Below are 20,180 nucleotides of genomic sequence, written 5' to 3'. Positions count from 1 at the left end.
GAGAGACTTGCCTGATCTGCAAACTGAGTCATGTAGCGTTGTAATCTGGCCTGGTTGTCTGTCTGCTCACACATTTGCACCAGGATATCAAAGTCACAGTACTTCTCTGCTAAAGCCGCTGCCAACTGGTACTGTCCCAAGGAAACTAAGTAACCAAGAGAAAGAAGTCTTACCAAAGCAGCTCACCTTTGTCTGAGACCAGAAAAATGAAAACAAAGTTTCAACTTTGTTGCCATGGAGGAGATATATACACACATACTCCCAAAGGAACACCCCCCTCCTGTATAGATCTCCTGCGCACACCCACACTCACAGACCCTACCACCTCTGTTGCACAGCACAAGGAAAAAGGGAATACTAAAAGCCATCATGTCTTCTATTTCCTCTGGAAGTTAGCATCATCTGCTATTTGCACTGGGGAAGGGAATTCCACCCATGACTTAACATCTACAATACCAGCCACTTAAATACACAAAGCAAAAAAGCAGCAGCCATAGGCTTTTGAAAAAGAACAGGACAAATAAGGACAATTGAGCTTGCATCAAGGAGAAACTTCTTAGAATCTCTCTTTTCATTCAGTTAAACATGTAAGAGTCAGCAGGAGACTTAGTTTTGTTTGTAACGAAATATGAACCTTAGATTGAACATAATGATATAAAATGTATTTATAAGCTAACAGAGCCCATGAATGTCACAAAAATGGACAATGATAATTTTATGAAGCTTTTTCTAAGAACGCTCAAAAACTATCACTAGATTGTTCTACTTATATAATTTACTTCAGTAAAAAAAATTATTAAACTTTCCAAAGTTACTAAAATGCATTTACAACAACTTATTTCCATTTTAAAAGGGAGCTTTTCTATGGCTTACTCATTCAGGACTTGATCACATCCAACACATTAAACAATGGGTACAATTATTAAATAATTGGTATTCAAAAAGTAACTATTCACTGATAAACACCAAACAAGCTTTCAGGCATATAGGTTTATCTCTACTGGCAGCAATATAAACATTTAGAATCCATTTTCAGGCTACTTTCAGCCAGGCAGCCCAAGATAAAATCCTGCCAGAAAAATAAAACAAGTAAGCAGAAGACAAAAATTCAAGCACCCAGGTGTCTAGTAAGAGGTACACACATGGAGTGCGATCCTGGATGCTAACCTGTAATCTGCTTTTATTTGGTAATTATCTCATTAAATCCTAAACCAACCATTTGTACTCTGAAAGCAACTGTGTGAAGCAAGCAGAATTCACAGACAGATGCCATTTGCTCTATCACATCGTGGTCATTTCCCCATCGAATTGACCATTTAACCTTCGCGTTGAAGAGCACGGAGAGCACTCACGGAGAGGGGACAAGAGCTCGGATCTCTTCTGCACGTATTCCATTTCCACACTGCTGTACCGCTCCTGATCCGCCAGACGATCCACAGACTTGAGCTGAGCGACGTAGCCATCCAGCAAGCAATCCAGGAGTGCCACCAGCTGCTCGGCCAGCACGCTGCGGAGGTTGCTGTCCACCTGGGGATACACCACCTTCAGGATGATCCCGTGCTGGCGCGATATCGCTGCACGGAGGCCGCTGGAGGCTTGGGAAAACAACACAGGACACGTAAAAGCAAGACTCCAATCACCACGCCGCAGCAAAGCGTAAGAAAAAACATTACTGTGTATAATAATACTAAAACCCCAAACAAACCGAGGAAAAAAGCTAATAAATGTTTTCATTTTGAAAATCGAAGTAATAGCGTCACCACTCCACCCCTGCAATAAACAACTACTCCCATCTACTTTTACATATTAAACTGGGCCAAGATGTGGTAGAACAAAAAGCCTGAACTAGGCAGTTCCGTGCTGCCAACTACCAACATCAGCACTTTTTCCAGAAGAAAAGAATTACTTGCACTATTTCTAAGCAAAGAGAACGCACACAAGGAAAAGGCAACTTCTGTTAAGCTGATTTAAATACTCTGATATAGTCATCAAAACCCAAGATCAAAAGAGTGTGCATGGGTCCTGCTTTTGTGAAGAGGAATATGGATTGCAAGACTTTTGTCTTGGAAGCACTAAACAAACGTGTTTTACATGCAGAGGCTGCAGTGAACTTGAGCACCAACTGGAAAGTGCTTGCTTGTGAGAACATTTGTTCTGATAGATTTTCACACTATTAAACCATCAAAACAGAACATATTCACGCAAGTAAAGAATCATCAGTCCTTTCAAAACAGCTATAGATCATATTTTATAATTTTAATATTATGTATATATATATATATGTTATATACAGAGCTGCCAACCAGAACCAATGCATTAAAAAAACTATAAAAACCCTAAAATTAGTTTTGTTTCCCAAACTTGTGGTTTTATAGCCAAATTTGCAATGCAAGTTTTAAAAAAACATAATTAGTACTGGACAAACTAAGTGTTCATTGATTTAGCCCATTAATTCCCCAAATGAGAACTTCATTTTCACTTACTCTCACTGACAACCCTGTAGCTGCTTTTAACCATAAGTTTAAATTTTAGACTGAAATTCCTGTGTTCTGAAACTTATGGACTTGTAATAGTATTTTCTCACCTGTCCATGGAATATATTCAGGTTCTCTTTCTGGAAGTTCTCCTGTTTTATATAAAGAGGCTCTAGACTGACGATACTGACAGGCAGCTTGTAGCATATCCTATTGAAGGGTAAGGATGTGAGTATTTTAAAGTCTACTTTGGTATACACAGACCACAAAAGATACTGACTTTTGTAATTTGAAATGTTCTTTTAATATCCACATTCTTTCTATACCACTTTCTGAACAGAAGGGGACATACTGACTGAGCAAGAAACCTCAATGCTCAAACACAATCTCTTCACTCTTTGCTACACATTCATGACTTCACAACTTCCAATAAAGCTGCAACTTCTCAAATTATCTTTAACAGTGGCTCAAGAGGAAAAGGAAAGTCCCTAATTCTGCCCAAGTATGTCTTCTCCTTCCTACTGTATTTGGACACGTGAAAAGCAAATTTACTTTTCTTCTCATGTCAGTAACTCAGATGTGCTACAATCAGCTAGCTCTGTGCTCTTCAGTGTTCATCTTGCCCTCCCACAATCATCTTGGTTAAGGCAGTTCTGTACCTTAATGATGTTGTTCACATCGACAACTATCTGAGCCCACTCAATTGATTCAATAGGCATATCTTTCAGGATTTGTTCTTCCTCTTCTAATAAGGATTCAAAGATGGAATCTATCTGGGATACCTTGAAGACAGAAAGAAGTTACACTGAACACAAACATGTCCACTGTCAGCTGAAAACTGAAAGCCAAGAGTTGTATGAAAAATAAGTACATTAGTATAAACCACATAAATAGCCAAAAATATTAAAAGGTAGCAACTACCCTAATGCATAATGAGATCACCAGCTTATGGTTCATACAGTACTTAAAACTACAAAAAAACCACCTTCTTTCTGGACTTCAACCTGAAAGGAAAAGAAAAAAAAATCCTCATTTCTGAAGGCAACTCCATACACTTCCATTAAGCATATTCCGTCGTCATCTTCTGGAATATTTGGCAGCAGAATTTTTGTTAGATAAAGTATACTGGATAACATATCTGCTTTAAAATAGCAGACTACTATTTCTGTTTTCTTTTATATTTATTTTTCTCCCTTAGCAACTATTGTTCTCTGCAGTAAAAAACTTCCCAAGAATAAATGTTTTGTGCATAGTTCTTCTCAAGAAGGAAGAAAGAAAGAAAGACGGAGCACTTGACTGGAATGCAGCATAAACTGAGAACTAACTTAGCTTGACTAGAGAGGACAAAAATTATAAGTGACTGAATTAATATAATTCCATCCAGGACAGATCATCAAAGCAGCTCTCCTATAGGGAAAGCTTCATACTCTTCAGTTCATCCCTTAAAAAATACAATTTTGCATGCATCTTCTTATGTGTCAGAGCATTTCAGTTGTCTTTTTCATTGCTTATCCATGTTGGGTAGCTGGAAATTGTAACAACTTTACTTCTGCTACATCAAATTTATCAGAATTCACATTTCAGCTGCAAACACAAAAAGTACATACACTGATGTGAGGAAAATACTACCACATTATCCCTATTTAAAGGGCAGTTGTGTAAAGTTGAATTGATTTTTACGGTTTCACAGGGAAAGGTTTCAAAGCACGTTTCAAAGCACCGTGACATCTACCACATGCAAGGCTATACAGTAATTCAGGAACGACAGGTTTCTTACCTCCCTGAAGAACACATCAGCAGGGGTAAGGCTTGGTGGAACATCACATTCCCTTTTGTTTAATGTCATCAGTATAGCAGCATTGACCAGCTCAGGCAGCTTAGAGTGGTGATTCTTGAGAACAATAGCTGCTGCCAGTTTCTCTGCATGCTCACAGAGCAACAGTCGAGTGGCCATCGGCATCCCTCGCGCTGGAAAACTGCCCAGACGCTCAAACACTCCAACCTTTTATTAAAAAAACCCAAAACAAAACACCCCATGCACTTTAAACAGTGTTCTAGAGGAATCAAAGTAATAAACTGTCTGTGCTGATAACAAAAGAACAGTAGGACTTACCTGATGAAGAAACTCAATGAAGAAGGAGTGTGCTTTTGTCTTATCCTCTAGCTGATGAAGAAGAATGAGAGATGTGTTGCTGAAACCAGCTGCTTCTAAAAGGAGTAAAATCTTAGGTCAGAACACCTGGTATCCTTATTTCTGGATAGCTATGTTTTTTCCCTCTGATCTCTCAATTTTTATAGTTGTACCACACTAGTACTTTTTACAAATGCACACATTTATGTACTGCTTACCATGTTGCTTTTAACCTGTTTTTTTTCAACTCTATCATGGCTGAAGTAAAACTTGTAGAAGAAATAAGTATCTTCAGATCAGTACTATTCCAAAATACTGAATTCATTATGCTGCTAAAATAGCAGCTCATGAGCATATTCTTGTTTTAGTAGGATTCAGACTCATACTTTTATCCTCATGGTGGACTAGCCATTGCTAAGTTTATTATGCCCTAGACCACAACTAGAAACCACAGTGCTAACAGTCATTCAGATCTAATTGACTCTGTATCCAGATTTTTTGTATAAACTAAGTGTGCTTATAATATCAAGATAAAAAAAAACTTGGAAGAGCTATCACTGAGCAAAATTAGCAAGATGATTTCCAAGAAGCTATCAATTTTCATTTCTGGCTTGAGTCAGGAATAAACACAGACAGGCTGCCAAATTAAAAATAAAGTTGAATCAGAAAATAGTACGGATCTGATGCCTGACAATTTCCAATTGGCTGCCCCACACAACAACAGGAAACATCATCCCTCTGTAACTATTCACATGAACTTTCAAATTAGGCCTCTACTTTCTAACTGGCAACTACCCCCTAGAGGTCTGAGGCCACTTTCAAATTAAAACTTGTAAGAGACACAGAACCATGAACAAAAAGGTTTCTTGCTGAAAACATGTTCGCTTTAATGCTTTATGTACAACAAATACTTGTAAACCAATTTCTCTAGTCCTCTTTCAGTCAGACATAAATACCAAAGCCCCAGAGGAATACGAGCTCACTTCTACCCAGGATCCAAGGTGACCAGAAGCTGTGCAGTCACACTGACAAAAGGGCTAAGAATGAGCAAATAAGCTCTGCCTTTTAACATATCTGTTTTTGGGAAAATGATTCAAAACTACACAAGGAATCACGGAAATACTAGAAGTGACACCACCTGATCCTTGCACAAAGTACCCTTCTCAGAAATATGTTTTCCTTGAAGTTTGTGTTTACTGTATGAAGTCAAGAACTAATCACAGCAGACTGCTGTTTATCTGGTAATATGAAAAGATGCATCTTTAAGTCTTTCTGGAAATGCATCTAGCGGTGATAGAGGGCAAGCGACACCTATGCCTTCTTTGCAAATCTTAAAGTATAATGTTATCTAGAATATTACAGATACCATTTCAGAAAAAACAAACAAACAAGCAAAAATAAAACCCAAACAAACCAAAAAGCTCAAAACCCAACACATTACATTTACCTTCCGGTACAGACTCAGCCCATCTTGGATCAGAGGCAGGGTAATCATCCATTAAGTCCACACTGATCTGAGTCACTGCTCTATCCAGTTCAACATCAGAATCCACATCTGCATTACTTGGAAAGAGCTCAATTACCATGCTTTGTGCATTGACTATATCTTTCCTGAAATTAAAGAAACAAAGTGTGCTAAATAAAATCAACCAACAGGATTAGAGAAAAAAGAACCCCTCAGTTAACAAGACTTTCTGATACACTTTTTGTGAACTGCTTTAGATTATATACATCAATCATTTTTTGCACTCTCTCTAAACTAACTGTGTAAAAAAGGTATTCCAATTCTTTAAAAGCAAGTAGGCAGTACAACTTGTAAATCAAAAAAGCACAAGCCAGGAGTCAAGACACATTTTTTTTTTAATTAACTCTATTATTATTACTTAATAGAAAAGACTCATCACACAGAGCTAAGCCTGAATGTATCTGCTAGTTAAGTCACTAAATTTCTATTGCTTGCTTTGAAATTTTCTCATTTTCTCCATCACTCCCACTAATGGCAATAGAGGGGAAGCTCATAAAAGCTCTCAGGAAAATGCTTCAGCAAATATAATGCATTATTTATATTTCCTATAATTTCAAAGAATCCTCCTTTATTCATACCGATAAGTAAAAGAAAAAGAAGCAACCAAACACAGACCTCCAAAGTGTGAAGTTGTACTTCTGTGTAAAGAATTATGCAATATACACAAACCCCAGGGATTTGATTTTGTGACTAAAAAATCATGGTATTCCGCATAAAAAGGGATGATGTGAGTCCAGCACTAGAAGTATTTATATTTTTCATGTAACTTTCAGTTTGAACACTTACATGGCCTAGATGTTACAAATTGTAAAAAAACAAGCCAGCAGTACATCCAGAAATCGCACAAAGGTTACCTAAATCAAAGGAAAAACCAGAATACACTGGATCTTCTATGAAAAAAGAAAGTCCCACCTTTACTAACCAGCAGGATATGTTTCTAAGGAAATCACATGGGACTTTATTAGCTCCTTCAAATCATGAAGTGCCCTCAGAAAGGGTCAACCTGATCTTTCCATAGAACTTCCTATCCCCTCTCAAGATCAGACCTTTAGGTCTGTAAAGCTGCCAGAGCTCACTGTACAGCTGGAACATTTGACACTTCCAGTGGCTGCACAACTTTCCATTATTTGGTCTGCACCAATTCACTGGCCATCTGGACAGGCCACTGCTACATCTGGTCTATGGAAGACTGCTCCATTCATTTTACCAGACTGTTTTTTTCTGGAAAAAAATCAGAATAACTATTATACACACAAAATTATTATTATTTTCTTCTAGTTTCATAAATGTAACCCAGATTTTTATTAAAATATTTTCCAACTTTCATACTGTTTCACATTGCTTTCCTTACTACCTCCCACTTTTCTGTTTCCAACGCCCTCGTACATATCCTCAATGACATCATGTTTGTTAACTGTGCTCTCAGACCACAGCTATTCCAGCCACCTTCAGCAGCACTTCTGTTTAATGACACTTCTGAACACATGCAGAATTTGTCTAAATTCTGCGCCTGTTTACAGATCTTGTATTGGTATCCTTTACTCTCTGTGCCTAATCCCCTTCATTATCTTTTACCTCACATGAAGTTCTATGGCAAAAGCACTCCTACCTCTTGTTATCATAAACCTGTTCTTTCCAAGTTTTAAGAAACTTTAAGGAGATTAGCTCCTAAGAGAGCTTGTGGGTTGTTTATTTTATTTTTTAAATACATAAATATTGTAAACAATTCCCTCTAAACATAATTAATCTAAGCCTACGGATCTGTTTATCTTCCTCTTTTCCTCCTTTGTTTACATCACTCATCTCAACATCACACCTTTCAGGGGAATTGCACACCTCCCCACACTCTAACTGTTTTAATCAGGATAGTCTGACTATCAGGGTATTTTTTTCCACTCATTCTTCCATATCAGCCAATCTAACATAAAATATCATCCTGCCCAAAGTCTGCCATACCCAATTAATCTTCATGGCCATAAGTATATTCAAATGTATTACTGAAAACAGCTAGGCAAATAAAAATGAGGACGAAAAAGTTTTTTCAACAACAAAACACCACTTACTAAAGAATAAAGAAGTCAAAATGCAAAGTTCTTTCACAAATGTACCCATAGAATTTAAGCAAAGTAAGTGACAAGTGATTGAGATTACAGAAGTCTGCTCCTTTCTAGCACACATCCCTCCTTCACTAGCCCAAGGCTTATTTAAGCTTTCCTAATAAAGATGTGTGCCATTAAAATAGCTACAACTAAAATAGCATGGGAATATCCGAAGCAAGACAATCTCCTACCCAAATACCAGAGTGCCTTCAAAAACAGCAAACAAAGTCTCAAAAATGAAGTGCAATTTCTACCTGCAGTACTGTAGAAAAGCAGCTTTCAGTAATTTGGTTTTATCTTCTTGAGCTATAATTTCTAGCCTACCGGTTGTGTCAAATGCAGGACTCTGAAAATGCAAAATAAAAACTTCAGCTGAAAGACAAATATGAATCTCCATTATGAAATTAAAACTTTTTTTTTTAAGTAGTAATGCCATAGATTTAAAATAAAATCACCACCTGAAAGCAGTTGTGTCAAACATAAACCTTTAAGATACATTACAATGAAAGTCACACAGAGGTTTGACCAAAAAACACCAGCTGCAAAGGAACTTAGACCAACTTACTCTGCCCACCAGATTTTTTAATGACAATTATTTGAAGATTCAAACCCACCATTTTTGATAGGAGTACTAATGTCCACAGAAACAGTTTAACTGCAGACAAACTTAACTAGAAACTAGTTTGTTAAGAAAAACACAGTTTCATCAGAGCAATCACTCAATTCCTTCCACTAAAATAGTAGTTAATAGTAACAATTGACTATAGTGTTATATTAGGCCTAGTGAGAGCAACACAACTACAAAGAAAAAATGCAAATTTCATGGAAACCTCAACTGTGAAACAAAGGGGGGGAAAAAAGCTACCCCAACTGGCAGATGTAAAAATTTTTGTTTTGAAAACTGCCTTCATTACAAGCACTTGAATCTCTATTTAAAAAACCCCAAACTTTAAAACCCAAACAAGCCAGCATTTCCACTGTGAAAATTCAAAAGTGACATACAAACCCGCTTTGTTTGTACCTTGTTTTCAACTAGGCAGGCAAATAATCCTTACCTCACTTCTTGGTCCAGCAATAGAAGAGGACAGGGCATCTTCAAGGTCTTCAGGAAGCACAGAAATATTTTCCCTGGACAAGATAGTGAGAAGTCCACTTTTCTTGGCAAAGAAGATGGGAAGGCTATTACAGGAACCTGCTCCTAAAATACTATCTCCTAAAATAAGGAGATGGGGAAAAAAACCAACCACATAAATACCACTTTATTTTAAAACCAAAACGTAAGAGTTTCATAGCCAATTATTGACTTCTGTCATTAATCAACCAACAGTAATTGATAACTGCACGTGACTGAGAAAAATTGTCGAACTATTTGCTACTCTAGATGTAGACTTCCAGATACTGCAAGTGTTATAAAAAATAAAAAAGGAAGGCAAGAGAAGAAAAGAAGAAAAAAATTCAAAACACCTTTGAAGGTCATATTCTTAGAGACATCTGGCACTGAGTTAACTTCAAGGAAAAAATCAACCCACGGTGAATGTTAGGAAAAAGCTACACAAGCAAAACCCCCATCCTTTCATATACCAAGAACTGGGATCTGCTTCCTCTTCATTTGAAGCACTATACAGTAAGAATACTGGATGTCATATCAGCACTTCTCCATACACTTATAAGAAATTCCCAGCTTGAAACATTTAATAAAGGAGCACAAGTACAACACTGCTCTCTGAGACATCTAAATACTGTAAAAATATTGAATTAGGAGGTACCAAAAAAATGTGATTTGCCTCCACAGCAAGTTACCTTGTATGCCAAATATGATTTTTTCCTGTGGTAAGGAAATTCTGCCAGTTCCAGTGGAACAAGCAAACACTTCATCTTCCTTATAAAGGTAAGCAGCATGGCTGAAGTAATCTGGGACTACCAGGCAGCACAATACTTCATCTTCTGACTGAAAGTGTTGAATAGAAACAATATTACATATATAATCAATCCCTTAAGCGTGCTAATCCATGCTGCTTGAACTTGTAATTTTTAACAATGAGATATGGATGTAACTTACAACCTAAAAAACCAAACAAAATCACTTTTAATTTGCCCTAGAATTTTAGATCCTGGGTTTTTTCTCCCCGCCATTTGCATTATATTCCTGCTAATTTCACATGGAGAGTAAGTAAATAGATCAATTATTCGAGAGTTTTCACATTCTTCTTCCACCTTTGAGCTTTAAGATGCCATTACAGGCAGTGGAGAGAGGGGGAAGAGTGGAAGAAGTTTACCAAAGAAATGTAATCCCCAGGTTTATGCTTCCAGAAGCCACAGCACATACAATGTATTCCACAAACAACCAATGTGTCCTCCCCTCCCAGCAAGCCTAGCAAGGACCAAAAAACAGATCTTGTAATTCCTTGTTCTGCAACAAGAGTCTCAGAATCTGAGATCTGTTCTAAATTAATTGCAGGAGCATACAGGAAAATCACTCTGTCGAAATTTTCACAGACAGCAAAAAATTAAAACAGTAGGAGTCAGATTAGATTTATTTTTTAGGATATTATCTCATACCTTAAAATGCAAAGCATAAACTTTACATACAGTTAGTATTAAACATTAAGAGATGCTGGTACACTTTTTCCTCAGAGTACTACAAACACATGCTTCCAAGGGAAACTGATTTTCCTTTAGACAAAATCCTGACATGTGTTTTATGTACAGTAATACTCTGAAACACTGAACTTTCTTAAGCTGGCATCAGAACCTCCATTAGCATACCTGAAAAGTTGGATTATACTGTGTGACCTCCACAACAACATCATCAGACATCTGATAGCCTTTATCTTCTACTGTTATCAGAGTGTAGTAGACAAGACATGGATGATCTCCAGGATGCCATGCTGCAGCAAGTATGACCAGTCCATCACTATTCAACAACAGATATCACATCATTGAGAGATGATTATTCCATTATTTTACTTGCTCAAACACTACCACTCAAAAAAAAAACCCAAAAAAACCCCAAACAAACAAAACAAAAAAAAAAAGTAGCCAATTACAATCTCAACTAGATATTGTTCAATTCTTTTAGAAAGAAAAACTATGCTACTTATTCTTCCAAGTTACTTTATTTACAGTATTCATATTGCAGTCCAAGCTGAACCAAGGCAGCTGCAATTTCATGCAATTAAATCAAATGCAAGAAATACTAAATTCTCTGCATCTGCTGGAACAAGTTACAGTTGCTTCTTTCTTGTCTTTGTAAAATCAGGACAAAACAAATACACAGTCCTGATAAAACGACACTAAAACAAGTAAAGGGAATTATTATCAGGTAAAGGATTTGTAATGCTAAAAAGATGACAGCACAAAATATAGGATAACCTAATTACCTAAGATAAAGTGTTTATTTTATCAAGAGTTCCACTCCAGTAAAATTAAACTTACTTTCATTAAGTTTTTGCTGGAAAACAGAACAGATTTATCTCATTAATGAAGGTCTTACCAGATGCAAGTGTACTCCCTTACCGATTCTGTTGCAAATCCATGTATTGTATATTTACTCCTCCTTTAATATCTTCATAGTTACTTTCAGATCCCTAAAAAAAGAAATACATCTGTTGTGTCACTGTATATAAACAGGCTATCAGTTAAAACAAACACACTAACCCTGTCCAGCTGGGCTGGCTCTTACCCAAATTGCATCTGTAATATGTTCTTTCAGGATCCTGTTGATATCCCAGCTGAGGATGTAACGTTCTGATGAATCGTCAATCTCCCATTTGTTTAGATTTGAACTTGTTAGCATGTAAAAGCTTGACTTCTCTCTATCCCAAAGAACACTAGAAATCTGCATTTAAAAAATGAAAAAGCTAAAAAGGTTAAAGGAAAGCCTGAATATTTGGATAGAATAATCTAAACAACTTTCAGTCCACAAGATTAACTTCCTTGGGCAATCTACAAAAGTTACACTCAGGATGAGCATTATGATAACTTCCAAGAGAAGTCTCATTTTACAGATAAAAGAGCATCTATACTAAATACATTTCTTGTACTTCCTGCCAGCTTCTGTGGAGTTGGAGTTGTTTTGTCATTGACAAAACTCAACCCAATCACCAACCATTGTCAGTGTTAAATCAGAAAAGAGGAATTACAAGCTGGTTTCTTCCATTAGTAATGAGGCTATCACTAGAAAGGGCCAGGACACGCAACTATTGCATATTCCCCTGTATATTGCACATATAGGAAGGAATACTGCTCCAAAGTTTCTTTTTATTTGGAGCTGAAGAGTAAGACAGCATTTGCCTTCACAAAACATACAGATTTATTTGGTTTCTGTATTTGTTTCAAATTTCAATGAAATATAAGTAACATAAATGAGCTGTCTTTTTCAGTTGTTACACATCCTTACACAATCTCTTCTTTTTCCTTTCTTAAACACAGACTAGAATTTACAAAGAGAAATTAAAGAAGATGAATATTTCTCAAACTTACCACAGCATCATTTCCAGGAGACAATATACCCAGGAGAGAAGAAACCTTTCTACCAATTCCAGAAAACATGCCCTGCCCCTGTGGCAGGGCATGTTGATGAATCTTGCCAGAACTATCAGGTATCAACCGGACAAGCTGACCTCTGGAAGATGATAAAATAAAGCTTCCTCCCTTACAAAAAGAGAAAGCAGCTACAATTAAAAAAAAAAAAAAAAAAAAAAAAAAAAAGGCAACACATTCTAGAAAACTCTACTGTCAGCTAAAATTCCTCATGTCAGTTCATATGGGTAAACACTGAACAAGACACAAGGCATCCTTAGAAAAAGACAAACATCTCATGGGTACTTAGCACTGGCAGAGACTAATTTTCTTAGCTTTGTGTGACGTTTTTGTCCATGAATCTCAATTTCAGTTAAACAACAGAACAAAACTCTCACATAATTATTGGAATCTACTGACAAAAAACAGTGTTACTTCCAGGACATTTATTACAGATTTAAGACTAATAAAGTTGAGCATACTTTTCCATCTTTAGATTTAGGAATAATACTGGTATTTTAATATAAATCATAGTGTTTTACCTTTACTGCTGTGAGGAAACTGCACAGAGAGCCTCCAAAGTCTGTGAAAGTGTCTGTATAGGATCCTTCATGTGCAAGATTGGGCCAGTAGCGCACAGAACCTTCACTGGTAGCAACCATTATCGCCAGAGACTTGAAGTGGAAAAGTAATTAAGAGAACAGGCAAGACGATGATGGTAATAATATAATATTAAATCAGATTGCAGCTTTAACTAAAACATGTTATTTTACATATCAAGATTGTGGGTGACCAAGACATGAGAAAGTAGTAAATGCATATGGATGCACACTGACAAACCTGGAACTGAATCAAAAAAACCATTCTGCAGCACAACTTAGTTCATGCAGGGAATGTCATACTCGTTTATTTTCCTACTGAATATTTTCTACTGGTTCTTGATTCTGATAATTCAGGGTCTGTTGCTGAAATGCAAACAAAACCTGGAGTTGTAAACAGGAAAGAACCTGTTTCAGATGCCAAGCTACTATAGAAGACTTCAAATGTAGACTATAATTTAATGAAGAAACTGCTCTAGTATCTTTAAGAGAAGTATCAAATCACATGGTGGCTCTTCTCTTCAAAGGCATAGGTCTACAGCATAACCCAGGAAATCACAGATACCAAATTAAAAGTGTGAAGCAAGAGACTGTTCAGGTGGAGATTTAGAGAAAAACATTGTACTTAATCTATTGGTTGTTAAAAAAAAGTAAAAATCATAGAACAATAGAAGAACTGTAGCTGGGAGTTGTTATTGAGCTCCTTGGAGTTTTCTAATCAATTTTTTACTAGACACTGACTTTCAGGTCACAAGAACAATGAAATTTAAAACCACAACAAATAAAGTATTAGGGTTAGGTGTATTGCTTCCTCTTAAACTAAGTCAGAACATTTCAGGTTTCACGAGATAATTCCAAAATACTAAGATTTCTTCTATCATCTGGAAGAGTAAACAACAACAAATCAAAAGAAAAGATTGTATTACATATTCTGCACTGCTGCTTACTTCCAAGGACAGCTTCTTAGCCAGTTTTATCAGAGCATCACATATATTAACTCAAATCTAAGCTGTAAACGAGAGGTTCTTTTCATGAATGATAGTAACATGCACATTAACACTGAACAGAAGCTCACCCTCTAGCACAGTAACTGACAAAAAGCCACTTAGGAAACCAATCAGTCAAGACAGATGAATTCTGTCCTTCCAGAGTCAGCTTCCTTACAAAGACCAGCCAAGGGAGGGTGCTGGGGTTTGCCTCTCACCTATGGATACTGGGAATTAATCCACTGAGCAATGTTTTCAGCCAGCACTTAAAGTGCTCTTGGTCAAACACCATTTCTGATTGCCCTGGTGTATGCTAACACACCACCTCTTAGTTTACTGTATTTCTGTTTGTTATGAAAGAATGTCAAGTAATCCTTAGAAAAGGTATTATTTAATTTGATCCCATAAGATGCACATGGTGCAATTTAAAAGGACTAGCAGAAGTTTGTTTATTTTAAAGGTATTTACTGCCAACTATCACTTCTGACCTTCTGAATAGATGCTATAGCACCAAATGTTTTCAAATACTTTGAATATATCCTTTTGATAAAAAAGGATATATTCAAAGTTATTCTTAAGGCTCTTTTAAACACTAAAATTTAAAATTTGATCACCTGAAGAGAAGGTGCTTCACCTGAAGAACTGATACAAGATATAGCTGCTAAATTAGAACTCCATTGGAAGTCACTGGGTGGCAGCTGCAATTCCTTGCACAGAGATAACTGGAAGAAAGAAAGAAAGAGATGTCATATTAAATGAGACTGGAAGAACTTACTCCTCTGCCACAAAATCCTTAGACTTTTTGACCCTGCTAAAAATTACAGTTCAACTAACCCAGACACTATGTAAGGGAACCAAAGAAGGGTCATGAAACAATTTCAACAAGGTTGTCACAACCAGCAAACAGCTAAAAAAGATGTTCAAATTTTCAAATATCATTGGTTTCCTTTAGTTATTTCTGGGTGTTTCTCGCAACACTACGATATTGGATTATTTCTACTGGAGATTATTTGATTATTCCTTAATACAATATTCTAAAGAAAATTAAACTAGAAACACGTGAGAAAACTTATTAGGTACTAACAGGGTAGAGAGGGAAAATGCTCTTCATTTCCCTGTGCCCTTGAAGTTAAACAACCAGAAAAATTTTAATCCCTTGAAAAATCTTTCCAAGTGCCAGAACGTGTATACCTGACACTCCCCTGTAAGTGCAGGACCTGTATAACTAACATATATTGTCCTGACTGAAAGAAACTGATTTTGTAACTACAGTTTTTCTCACACCATCACTGAAATGATGCTGAAAGAAACACTGTCCAAAGGGGATATAAAAACTCTTGACCTAAGAAATTGAGGCGAAACATACATTCAGTACCTCTGAAATTAACCATGTTTTTGGGGTTTGTTGCAAGCTGAAAATTGGTCCCAGAATAATCTAAAGCAATCTGTACCATATCAACTAGACTTTAATTATCAAAATAAGCTTTATCAAGACTATCTAACCTAAGAGCCACACCCATTAAAATATGAAGAATTAACCTTAGCGTCAAGGTGACAATGACAACGGAAGAGAGGAATATAAAAATTATAAGCTCTCTCAAAAGCCTGAGTTTCAGTTGCTGTTGTTAGCATGACTTCATAGCAATCCTGCTGCTTTTGAGGGAAACCAGACAAACTCCAGCTGAAGAAAACCCCAACCCCATAACTGCATAACCAAACAGCATAAAATACAGACTTTCCATCCTGACCCTTCAGTTACCTTAGCTACTGCAGACTGACCAATCTTCCAAATAATCAGCCTCTCCTTATGAACTAGCCAGGCCCAACCACTTTCATCCACTTGAACACTCAGCTGGACATCAGCTACATAAAAAAAGAGTAACTTTTCTAAAGCATTCAGATTTTTAAAACACTGCAGAGTAACCTTTAAACCAATAAACTTTCATTCTTATATGAAAATAAGAAATATTTTCTATTAAATTAGTTTCCATGTTAGAATTTCCATCTATTTGATTAACATATCAAATTACTACATCTAGTTTAAAAATCTATTTGATAAACCCTCAACCTCTGAGAATGAAAAGACAACCCTAAAACCCATTTCCATGTACTTAGAGCAGATTATAAGAGCTTAGTTAATCACTCAACAATTTTAACATTATTTTAAAGATACATATTTGGTTCTTCTTATATCTACTATAAAGGAAAAAACTTATTCACAGAGAAAAAATTGCTTAGGAGACCAATTTCTTGAACTCAGGGAAAGGTTTGCATCACTAGGGCTTCTGGAAGAGATAACAGATGGGAACTGAGGTAAAGAAAAAAAATTAAGCATCCACTCTAGGACACAGCAAAATCAAAACAAGAAAAAAGGTGAGAAAGAACCAATAAGTGAAAGTTTCTAAAAACCTACTATTAGCTTTATTTATGCCCTTGGCTTTTTAAAATAAATTGCATAAGTGGCACCAGAAGGATATTTCCATGCATTCACACCCACGTGGGTATTATTATAATTATTGTTACATTGATAACCAGGTTGGATCCAATGCAAGGCACAGATATTTCAGCTCCCTCTGCAAAGTCAGCATTTCAATGGCATCGGCACGATAAGAATTCTCTCACCTGTCAATTTTCATGGAGAAAAATAACATCAATTCTTACCATCAGCCTTCTTCAGAGCTTCCATAACCTTAACAGGCAGAGAGGATCCAAAAGCCTTAACATCATAGTTAATAGTCTCAGTTGCTGTAGGAAGCTGGATAACTCTGGTAGGAGTTGCTCTTAAACAAAACAAAGTTACAGTTAACTTTCTATTGCTTCTTCATCAGTTTCAGCAGACATTTACTTCACAAGTATCTATTCAGAAACAAAAATAAACATGCTTCCTTTGGGAACACCTCCTAAAGCAATAATTTGGTGGCTTCCACGCAAGTTGCTAGCTGTCATCAAATTCTCTATTTTTAAAGAACTGACTTTAAATATGCATTATTCCACCAGCAACAAACTCACTGTTCAACTTCTCTATACTCCGGTTACCTACAAGTAAAGACATTCACAATGTCAGGAGAACCTCAGCAGCAGCTCTTCCCTGGCTGCAGGGTCTACTTCCCTCTCTCTCTGCAACAGCACAGGTCTGTGTTGTCTTTTGAACACAATTACGTGGGCAAATTTCTCTGCTTACAGAAGTTAATGCCCTCTTTTTATCTCTCCTCACAAGTGAAATGATGTCTCAGGCCTCCCCGTGTGAAATGGCAAAAGCTGATCCACAGCCAACAGACAATTCTGACACTCAGTTTGCAAAAGCAGACTTTAAGTAAAAGTTTCCCAAAACTGAACATGGGCAATTCTCTTTATCTCAACAGCACAACAAATAGCTGCTCCTGAGAAAAGAGACTGTGAAGCCTGAAATTGATCTGGGGCTCATGCTGTATCTCAGCTTTGATCCATAGGGAAAGGAGAAGACGGGAAGAAGCTGGGAAGAGGGGTGGGTGTGAAACGCCTGAACTTTTGACTATTTTATCTTCTTTTTAAATACGGGAGCTCTTACTATTTTCATGTATCATACCTGTATAACACAGGGATGTATTTGAGGAACCCGCGTATTCAAAACCTAGTAAGAAGTAATCATAACGCTGAGCACGCGGCACCGTATATTTACGGATTTAATGTACAGCAGTGTAGCGTAACCCACACTGGCTCGAGCACCGAACAGCGAGGCCGGCACTCACCGCGCCGAGAGGGAGCCGCTCCTCCGCGCCGCCGGCGAGAACAGCACCGGGGAGGCGGCTGCCGCCACGACGGGCAGGCCCTTCTTGCCGCCCGGCCGGGAGAGAGGGCTGGGGGCGGCGCTGCCGAGGGCCCTGCGGGCCGACCCGCCCGGGGTCCGCGGGGAGGCGGGAGCCGACGGGAACATGGCTGTGGATGCGGCAGCGGCCCCGCGCTCCCGCCGGGCGCCCGCTGAGCGCGTCACCGCGGGGCGGAGCGGCGCGGGAACCGCCGGGGGCCGAACGGCGCCGAGTGTGACCGGGAGGAGCCGAACGGAGCCGAGCGGATCCGAGCGCGGCGCGGCCCCTGCCGAGGAGCGGCGGAAACCCCGCGGCAGCCGTGCGGTTGCTCGTGCAGGGCGCCTGCGCCGGCCTCCAGCGAGGAATGGGAGCGCGGGCTCCGCTTGAGGGCTGCAGCGCAACACGCTGCTTTCGCCCATATATCCATGAAGCTACGCTTGCGCCCTCAGGACGTTCCCAGGAGGATTCACAGGGGTGGATTTCGGTGCCATTCCTCACCGAGTTCATGCGAGTAGCTGGCATTAACCAGCTGGAGCAGGGAAGGCTGCATGTGATCGAAAAGCAGCTGTTCAAAGACCATTTGGAAGGACGTATTTTCCACTAAGAGTTGCCTTATCTTTAAAATACCCTGTGTGTACCTGTGTTTGTACCCAATTTTCTAATTAAATACATACACAAAGCCATGTTCCATTCAAACCTAGGCACGCTTCACATCTGTGGTAAATAAAAACCGTGCACTACAGCTATACTATGGTATCAAAATAGATTTTAGCCTTGAAGGGGGACTAAACTCTCAACGGCAAGCGGTGTGCACGAAAAAGCTTTCAGAAGGTACGTACGTACCACCTCTTGGGGAAGAAGTTGAGTGGAATGTATATTATCAACAAAGCAAATCAGTTAAGATAAAGTTAACTAAAACCAACATATAAAAAAAGTTGCGTAACTTTTCAAAAATAGGTTCTTTGATAATAGATTCGGGGCTGTTAGGCTTTCTATGTGGATTGTGGTCCCGCATGACTGAACCCAACTGCAGATGAGAAAAACTTGAGATGGTTCATCTGGCAGGACGGAAGCATGAGGCACATGTCAGTGTCAGTGCTTTGTCTTTTTCATTCAAGTAAGCGCCTTCAGCTTTGATTTTATGCAAAAAGCAAAATACCAAAATTTAGTGGAGCATCACTATATTATTACATTAATATAGTATCCTTCTAAATAGCCTTCTTTATATATATGATGCTAAATCATCATGTTACTGTCACTTCATCAAGAAAAACAAACTAAACCAAACAAGTTATTGCACACACAAGCAAACACAGAAAAATCTGGAAGAAAATACAAGCTGACATTGACATTTCCCAAAATTATTTTAGAAACTGAAAGCTCCTCTTTGCAGCCCGTTCCTAAAATATTTAAAATTATACAGCATGAACAGTTGTGTTTTGCTGATTGAACAGCAGCAGCTGTTCTTGAACAGCTTGATTTTGCTTGATTGAACAGCAGCTATCTATACGCAGCTACACTTTCTCAGGGAATTAGTTGGTTTCCTTTCACTGTCCCAGCCCTGTAAAAGCTCCATCTTCAGGAAAGAGATACAGTTCAACATTCAAATCTCACTGATGACACAAATAATTTGTACTGATACCAGTTAGAGATGTAACCAGTTCTTGAAGGTCCTATAAATATCTCAAGGAGTTTGAGTGGTGCTAACGCGAGTAAAATCTGCTAACCAATGTACCCCTGTTATGACAAACATTTGCCTAGAGCAAATGGACTGGAGCTTTTGTGTAGCTCTTTACTCTTCTCTGTTGGCTGCAATACCTGCCAGGACAACTAATGAAGGAAAGATATGAAACACTCATTCAGTTCAGCTGCAAGTTATTCCTGTAACCTGTGTAAATACAGGAATAAAGGGGCTCGCAGGATCCTCGCAGGATCTCACATAAGGAGAAATTACATAAGTGAGGATTAAAGATGCAAACCTCTCTGAATACATTAACTAATAGCCAACTTTGAAATTAAACATTGGGTCAGGAGTATTTTTTTGCATATCTTTAGTACAA

The 20,180-nt window shown here is 38.0% G+C and overlaps 1 protein-coding gene across 1 annotated transcript in view; it reads right to left on the bottom strand.

Annotated features, from left to right (window-relative positions):
* The window catches only part of NUP133 (nucleoporin 133), a 29,933-nt gene extending 11,685 nt beyond the window's left edge, over positions 1 to 18,248 (bottom strand). Inside the window, exons 1-19 of the mRNA XM_040059745.1 lie at positions 18,064 to 18,248; positions 16,997 to 17,115; positions 16,095 to 16,198; positions 14,950 to 15,057; positions 13,293 to 13,424; positions 12,712 to 12,882; positions 11,912 to 12,067; positions 11,746 to 11,816; positions 10,996 to 11,143; positions 10,030 to 10,177; positions 9,285 to 9,442; positions 8,484 to 8,575; positions 6,053 to 6,216; positions 4,588 to 4,682; positions 4,252 to 4,476; positions 3,134 to 3,256; positions 2,585 to 2,684; positions 1,353 to 1,595; positions 12 to 145 (exon numbers count right to left, since the gene is read on the bottom strand). Coding sequence (XP_039915679.1) covers positions 12 to 145; positions 1,353 to 1,595; positions 2,585 to 2,684; positions 3,134 to 3,256; positions 4,252 to 4,476; positions 4,588 to 4,682; positions 6,053 to 6,216; positions 8,484 to 8,575; positions 9,285 to 9,442; positions 10,030 to 10,177; positions 10,996 to 11,143; positions 11,746 to 11,816; positions 11,912 to 12,067; positions 12,712 to 12,882; positions 13,293 to 13,424; positions 14,950 to 15,057; positions 16,095 to 16,198; positions 16,997 to 17,115; positions 18,064 to 18,248 — 2,676 coding nt within the window. The remainder of the gene's footprint in view (positions 1 to 11; positions 146 to 1,352; positions 1,596 to 2,584; positions 2,685 to 3,133; positions 3,257 to 4,251; positions 4,477 to 4,587; positions 4,683 to 6,052; positions 6,217 to 8,483; positions 8,576 to 9,284; positions 9,443 to 10,029; positions 10,178 to 10,995; positions 11,144 to 11,745; positions 11,817 to 11,911; positions 12,068 to 12,711; positions 12,883 to 13,292; positions 13,425 to 14,949; positions 15,058 to 16,094; positions 16,199 to 16,996; positions 17,116 to 18,063) is intronic.
* Between the last annotated feature and the right edge of the window lie 1,932 nt (positions 18,249 to 20,180).

The sequence above is a fragment of the Hirundo rustica genome, chromosome 3 (genome assembly GCF_015227805.2).
Source record: "Hirundo rustica isolate bHirRus1 chromosome 3, bHirRus1.pri.v3, whole genome shotgun sequence".
NCBI classification, from domain to species: Eukaryota; Metazoa; Chordata; class Aves; order Passeriformes; family Hirundinidae; genus Hirundo; species Hirundo rustica.
Note: the sequence above shows the minus strand (reverse complement) of the source record. Positions and strands in the feature narration are given on the sequence as shown.